The sequence below is a fragment of the Parasteatoda tepidariorum genome, chromosome 8 (assembly GCF_982258835.1).
Source record: "Parasteatoda tepidariorum strain Cologne lab strain chromosome 8, Ptep-v5.0, whole genome shotgun sequence".
NCBI classification, from domain to species: domain Eukaryota; kingdom Metazoa; phylum Arthropoda; class Arachnida; order Araneae; family Theridiidae; genus Parasteatoda; species Parasteatoda tepidariorum.
The window spans coordinates 93,564,646-93,572,762 of record NC_141762.1 but is presented as its reverse complement, the minus strand read 5'-3'; the positions used below and the strand labels follow the sequence as shown (position 1 = coordinate 93,572,762).

Here is an 8,117-nt window from a genome sequence, read left to right as displayed (position 1 = left end):
TGAAAGCAGTAGAAGTGTTGCCATAGGAAGAGATTTCTGCTCGCCACCTAAAGCCCATTTTGAACGCCAAATGACACAGCACAGAACTTTTTTCAAAGAAATACCTTCAGCTTTTTTAGCAATTATTACTGAATTAAATTTCATATTACTTAAAAATATAAACAAACGTCTTAGCGATTACGAATTCAGATATTATAATTGTGTGGCGTAACTATCACTACTATTATTTAACATCAATTCACTTCTATATAACTCATGCTAACTCGATTTTCTCTTATGGTACCTTATGATAAATGAAGGTTGACATTGTACATATCTCCATTCCCCACAAATGTATTTAATTACAGGTTTCATATCAGATCTATTTTAATTCATTCATGTTACAGATCAAAATTTGGTTTACATATTTTATTATTACATCATTTTTTTTATATTTACATAATGTAATAATGATTTATTTTGCTTACAATATAATTCAAAATTATACCTTTATCGTTACAGTTGAAGTATTCACAAAAATAAAGAAATGTAAGAATATGCAACTAAATAAAAATGCAAATTTTATTAGACGAAGATCAAGCAACAACTGCTATAAGACCAAGGTCCACTTGCATTTTGGCTCGTTTAACACTAGAACTACAGATGTTTATACCTAGTTTTACTCCACCCGCAAAAGTGATGGATTTTTGATTTACAATCGCAACGCTTGAATACGCCATCTGGGGAGAAGACCGGTTCCATGTTTTGACTCGTTCCCCTACCCTCTCCTCCTCTTCTCAGTTGTATAGAAATGTACTACTACGATATTTTCCCCTTTCTTAATATATTTTGTATTTAATTGTCAAAAATATTATTTTTAATTTCCACAACGCTTTAATTAAGAACTACGTTCAAAGTAGTTTTCATTTCCATATGATTTCCTAACTTAAAGGATTTTAGTCTTTTGAAAATCAAGATAAAAACAAACTTACTTACTTCTCCTATGACTCTCCACAAGCTACAGGTAAAAGCATGCAAATAGTTGCCACAGGTAGCGAATTCTGCTTCACGCCACCTGTGGCCCATTTTGATTGCCAATAAACTTTTTGGGTGTAACTTTTGGGTCTATTTCGGCAAATAGAATATTTTTATTTACAAAAACAAAGTTTAACAATTCAATATTTAATTATTAATTTCTAACAGGAAAAGAATCCATAATAAAGTATATTTGATATTTGTGAAATGTCTATGAATCACATATTTTGCTAATGTTGTTAACCGACTGCAGACCAACCGACTGCATTGTTGTATTGCTTATAGCTGTAAGTAGCTCTCTATTTATTGTACAATTTAACATGAGGCCAGATTTACTCTCACGGAAGCTTTTTTTTTTAAAAAAAATATTTTAGTAGTAGTAGTACTTTATGTACGTCGCACTGGAGAATATTAGTTTTTTGAATTGGCCATTGGTGACAGTCTGGAAATCATTCCTGTGGATGATCGAAGGCATTCCATTACGATTTTGATCATCTGAAGGGGGGAAGCCCCTCTTCCACTTTCTTAGCTCGATGGTCCTCACTCGAAGTCGAGCACTTTCCTGTAGAATAGTTCAACGAGGACTAATACCGTGCATTCTCGGTCCCTTCACAGTCTGATCAATCTGGAAAATATGGTGCCCATAGTTTGGTCAGGAGAACGATCCAAAGTTTGGACCCCTTAATGTTAATTTTACTTTTTGCGTATTTCGCCATATCTCGAGAAATTTTAAAGAGAATTTGAAAAAGTTTTGTACACAATTATAAAATTTATTTATCCAAAGATAATAACATGCAAAAAATAATGTGTTCAGTAATTATTTACTATTTTATTTCATATTAGTCGAAAACAGTTGGAATTGCAAGATAGATAATTTTTTACATCGTTTTAAAGAATATAATTTTACATGGCAAAGTACAACATTTGTGTGAAATCGTTTAAATAGTTTCTGTGAAATTGTATTCTGAAAATTCGATTTCTCAGGAATTAGACAGAATTCGTTCAAACTTTGCTGTGTAAAATTACATTCTTTAAATTGATGCAAAAAATTTTACACTTACAATTCCAAACTTTTTCAACTATTATTTTATAAAATAATAACAAATAATAAATACTTACTAAAATTAATTTTCTACATAGAATTTTCTTTGGATGAACGAATTTTATAATTCTCTGTAAAAAAATTTCCATTCGCTTTAAAATTTCTCGAAATATGGCGAAATACGAAAAAAGTAAAATTAACATTAAGCTGTCTAAGCTTTGAATCATTCCCCAGATTGCGTCTACCGCCTATATTTTCGGTGTCAGAAATCCGAATTCGTCGGAAAAAGATATGTTTATTCAGAGAAAGTACGTTTTTGTGTCTGTTTCGTAACTTAAAATATTGTCTGCAATTATTAATTAGCATATTTGAAGTCACCCCATAGAGCCATTAAAATCGAGTCCTAGAAAGTGAAATCCGATTATTAGATCAAAAGTTATTCAAGGTGGTTCGTTTTTTTCCCGCACTGTACATGAGTCATAATTAATTTGTAATCGTTCTGAAATTTCAAAATACTTTTGCGTAAAAAGCACAAACCTAGATCAGAAAACGCAAATCTGTATTAAGAACTGTAATAAGACAATATAATTGCAACTTCCCGGTAAAAAAAGATAATTAATCAAATATTAGCGATTTACTATAAGTTATAGTAAATAAGAAACGTGATTTAAAAGCGAATACTGATGAAGATCGAATTAGATTTCAGTTCCGAAATTGCTTTATAAATGCCGATAAGTAATTCGAAATATTTGCATCTCTTAATTAAAAATTGGTTTACTATTATTAAATGAGCGTATTAATAATATGAAGTTGTTACGGAATGTTAGTAACATATAACCAAGTTTTTATCTTCTTATCCCCTTGGTTACCATTGACGTCGCTTTATTTGCAGTAAACAGGGCCATCAGTTGATCAGCTTAGAAACTTAAAAAGAATAAATAAGCTTAAAATCTATGCATTTCTATTTGTTTTTATTTGATTTTTTCAAATCGTACCAATGTTATATTATAATTTTACATCAATAAAATACATTTTGATAATTCGTAAAAAGTTTCAGTTTGTGACACATGACTTAAATGGATATCATTACAAATTTATTCTTAGTCATTTACAAAATTCAATTGAAGTAAAACAAAAACATGCAAAAAATTGTTTTTTTTTAGGTATCAAAATTTAAAGAAAATATGAATAGAGTAAGTGTCATTGTGCTGAAAAGTATACTGCGAGGCAATAGAAAATTCAACATAAGCGATAAAGAACTCACAATTGAGATTTTTATATACTTAGCATTTCTGTATGATAAATACACATTGAAGAAAGAAAAAGAAATTTTGTTTTATCAGCTTTTTAAAATTCTATTTTAGCGTTCATAGTATTATAGAAAGAAAATAGTTGTCAAGTCACGTGTCTCGAAATCTATCGTGAAGCACTTACGTTGTTTTTTCAATTGCACCAATAACATAGCGTATAAAAATTAGTAAACACATTCTATAAATAGATTTAATTCTCATCAATATCTAGGAAGTAAACATATAAATGTGATAAAATACAAACGTGATTTCGCAAAATAAATTTGCCAACATGTGATTCCCTGGCAAGCTTACTTTTCAAGCGAACTTAAATAAAATTTTGTATTTTTAAAATAAGAGATCAAGAATAAATCCGTGAGATTTATCCAGCCCTGATGGATACAGTAATAGTTTTCTAACGGAGATAATTTTTTTCTTCATCATCGAAACGCGGTCCTCACAGTAAGAAATTCCTTTAATGAAAAAATTGAGGTCATTTTACAATATTTTATAAGTTTTCGATGTATCTGCATTCTGCTGCTCTATTTACTACATCACGCGATAAACTTTTTATAGCAAAATCTGTTTTATCTTCTTAGGGAATTTAACATTTAAAATTAAATAAAAAGTCAGTTCAGGTTCACCTAGAGAAAACAATAAATTTTCGAATGCTGGAGAAATGTGTTTGAAATGCAAACATATTATGGCAGGATTAATCAGAATAACGCAGTGGGAAGGGATTTTTGCTAACATTTCGAAAATATTTCTGCAGCATTTGAAACTTTTCTCTAAACTTATGAAGATAAAAGAAAATTTGACGCGAAGCGTTCTCCTGTGGCTTCCTTTCAGGGGAACTGTTTGCGCATGCGCGAATCGAATTTGTGTTGAATCGTATATGCGACTGGCAAGCTGCAGTGAGAATGCTCTTCTAATGTGCTCTGAGGACAAGAGGAGGGAAGAAAATAACAGTGATTTGTATGCTGCATTTTACTGTGTTATGTTGCATTATTCGAGCTGAAAATATCATTCCAACTCCTTTTTATGTTTTCAATGCGAAGAAGAGATTAAGTTACGATAAAAGTTTTAAAATGCCATCGTTGTGTTGCCATCTAAAAATTACAAAATACTCTTACTGTTACCCCCAGAGCTAGATGATCGTTTATAACACTCTTGTATGAGACCATATTATACTTTAAAAAAATTCCGCTTTCTGGTTTGGTATGTTAGCCATGGGATAACCAAGTGCTTATTTTTTAACCACTAGGTTACTGTATTCAATAGTGAATCTTTCTTTCCATTGACTTTATTTCTATACATTTGAGGGCGCTATACAGCATTCATTCATATTGCAAAATTTGCAGCAAGCGTTATTGAAACAGTCGGAAAACTTTAGATGTAAGTCTCTCAGCACATAGGGACTCACAACTTTTTTTTCCATCCTGTTTGAGGTCAAAAATATGAACCTCGAAAGATGCATTGTTTTTATTATGTGAGATCAACATGATGTATTTGTACTTATAGGCTTATTACAGCAGTTGCATATCACAGTTGAAGTTTGGCTTATTCTGTTCAGTTATCTTTAAATTCTGATTGTAAAACTCCTAAAAATAAAATAGAAAGGTCATTCGGGCAATTTTAATACATCAGCAAGATTAAAACGATGATCAACACATTTTTCCTTTATAGGACATTAGTCGTGCTTTTCAGTTTTTAAAAAGGTTTGAAGAATTTTTTAAATGATATTTTTCATTTTCAGATAATTTTGAAAGTTTTTTTTTTTTTATAAATTAGTGGAAATCTCGCATTGAATTTTTTTATTTTAAATAGTCTCCAAAAACTATTGTTGATTTTTGAATAAAAATTTCCAAGACATTAGGATTTGCTTTTGGGCAATAGGCAATCTTTCAACCGTTAGATTATCAAAAAAAATTTGACAATAAAATGTATTTCTGATGTTTTTGAAGTTCGTAAGTAAAAATTAATGGTTTATTTATCGTATTTATTTACAGCATTTATTTTTCATAAATTGCATATTTATTTTGATTATTACCTTATTTATTTGATTTATGAATACAAATTACGATTTATAATTTTTAAAAAAAGTTAACAAAAAACATGTTTCGAAAATTTTTAAGGTATTAATTTTCATTTTAAGGTGATTTTGATAAGTTATAGAGGGCTTTTTCAAAATTTTTTGAGGGTATTTCTAAAGATTTAATAGGTCGCCATCATCCTAGCTCTAGACATTAAGTATATATTTGTTGTTTTTTTTTTGTAAAAGATTTAAACCTATTGAGGCAAAAATTCCGCATGTATTGATTTTTAATTTTATGGAATCAACAGAAAAAAATTTGTACAGGTATTTATTTTTTGATTTATTTAAAAGTCTATAAAAATTTAGGTAACATTTTTTAAGACTTTTCAAAAAATATGTATTAAAGACAGTTGTTGCGAGATAGATTACCTTACCCTTGAATGTTATATGGCAAATGTCCATCGTAAATAAAAAAAATTGAAACTAAGTTAGATTTAAATATATTGTTTTTTGTTAAAATTAATCCGTTTTCTTTCGCTTGTACACTTTTAGAATTTACTTCATCAGTCGAAGAAAAAATTAGAAGATACCCTATAATTACATAAGTAGGTAGGCAAGGGCGCCGGCAGCGGGGTGCACTTGCACCCCCCTGGTTTTTTTTTAAACAATTAAAGAGATACAGAAAAACAATTTGTTATAAAATTTTTTTTTATCAAAAATGTTTTTATTCAAAAACAAATAATTAGGTAATTATTGATACATAAAAATTAAAAAATTGTTTAATTAACCAAGAATTGTAATCGTCTTGTTAGCTGTCCAAATTTGTTTATAACTTTTTCAATGAATTCTGAGTCATCTTTGATTCCTTTCTTATGCACACTGAGCATGCACAAACTACTCAATCTCTCCCGAGACATTGTAAACTGATTCCATGATTTAATGCGTCGCATTGTACTAAAAGTGCATTTAATAGTGCACGTAGTAGCTAGAAGAGTTAGGCCAATTTTGATTGCCTCCGCTACAGCTGGATAAAACGGTGTGGCCTCAATAACTAAATCGATGTATTCGAGGGATTCATAAGAATTTTCTCTATTAAAACAGATGAAAAAAATCAGCAGATGAAAGTATAAGTAATAACAAAACAAAATGTAATAACAGAATATTCTTTAGGGGGGGGGCTAGTTTGTTAAAGGGTTGCAGCCCCTTTTATTTCATTCTGCCAGCGCCCTTGTAGGTAGGTACTTTATTTGCATCGCAGTAAAGCTGCACAATGGGCAATTGGCGACGGTCTGGGAAACATCCCCGAAGATGATCAGAAGACATGCCATCGCAATTTTGATCCTATGCAGAGGGGATGGCTCCCATTATTTGGCAGCCCGACGACCCTCGGTCCCTACGCAAGCTGATCAAAGTGGTCATCCACCCGTTTACTGACCGCAGCCAGTGATGCTTGACTTTGGTGTTCTACTGAGAACAGCGTCTTTACGATCAGTTCACTGCGGACTTCGATTAACATATGAGAGCATGCTCGTCTCCTTTGGAATGTTAATGGATAAGAAAGTTTTTAGTAATCTGTATCGTAAGTATTTAAAAATATTAGAAGGAACAACTGTCATTACGGAACATTTATACAATACAACCTGAACCAAAGAAAATTTAGTATTTAGGAAGTCGAAAAATAACATAGTACTTAGATGGAAGTTAAGTATTTGCATCAAGAGTTGGATGTCTCCCATAATAAAAAATAAATAAAAATCAGCGAGATACCTAGCGAAATCCGGGCACTTCATGATGACATGCTTGAATTCACCGGGAGAGAGCATTCCATCTTTATCAATGTCTGCTTCATCCATCACCTTGTCGATGACGTCATCGATATCCTGCTCATCCAAATTATCACTTCCAGTCAGCAAGTTGATCAAGTCCTTGAGGTCTCCTCTTGATAAGTAACCATCACCATCTCCGTCTGAAACATATCACCTATTGTTTTACTTATTCTGCAGGTATTTTTGCAAGCTAAATATTCAATGTAATCTGCCCTGATCACCCTTAATACATGTGTTTTGATTCCTTGTTGAAACCGGAATTAGCACATTATGCAAATTAGGGGAGGTAAATTGAGGTTTGTCCCCCTCAGGATAAATTATGTCGCAAATCTCCCTTCATCGACCACGGTATCATATATGAGAAGAGCCTTTAAGAAACCGGTAGCTCATATAGTTTGTCTGAAATAAGAACTCCCCTACACATTCGTCTGGACCTGTGGCGGTGGCTATGGTAACGAGGTATGACTATTTCAAGCAGGGGGTCACTGTTTTGGAGTGGTTTCGACTCGTGTCGGTGAGAGAAAAGGAGTCTCTTTCTTCGGTCTATTAGTGTTAGTCCTTGAGTGAAGCTACCCTTTCTAAAATGCGCCACCCTTGTTTCCATAGCACAAGACGGCCTGGGTGGCGGGGGGAGTCCTTAGCTTAGACAAACTCGGGCGAGTTTTTAATTTGGAACATTTTATTTCAATTTTTAAACGGCATTAGATGAAAGAATATACATAGATGAAGAAGTCTAGCTTTCATTGACCTAATGTAAAATAGTCCCCCAAGATTAGGTGTGGTCCCTGTGTATAAGGGAAAAAACATTTAGGGACACAACAGCAAAGGTTCTATAAACGAGCTTGCACCCTCTTCTTCTCCTAATCAATACTGGGAAAGGGGAAGCGTTGGGGTGAAGAAGAAAAATTCGC

At 32.1% G+C, this 8,117-nt stretch overlaps 1 protein-coding gene across 4 annotated transcripts in view; it reads right to left on the bottom strand.

Moving 5' to 3' along the window:
* Window positions 1-3,010: 3,010 nt before the first annotated feature.
* LOC107441597 (calcium and integrin-binding protein 1) overlaps window positions 3,011-8,117 on the bottom strand; it is a 36,074-nt gene continuing 30,967 nt past the window's right edge. For 2 of the 4 annotated variants that reach the window (XM_043055779.3, XM_087169414.1), the window contains exons 6-7: window positions 7,148-7,346; window positions 3,011-4,946 (exon numbers count right to left, since the gene is read on the bottom strand). In XM_043055779.3, coding sequence (XP_042911713.1) covers window positions 4,925-4,946; window positions 7,148-7,346 — 221 coding nt within the window. In that variant the 3' untranslated portion in view covers window positions 3,011-4,924. The remainder of the gene's footprint in view (window positions 4,947-7,147; window positions 7,347-8,117) is intronic. The other 2 variants (XR_015435949.1, XR_015435950.1) reach the window with 2 other exon arrangements.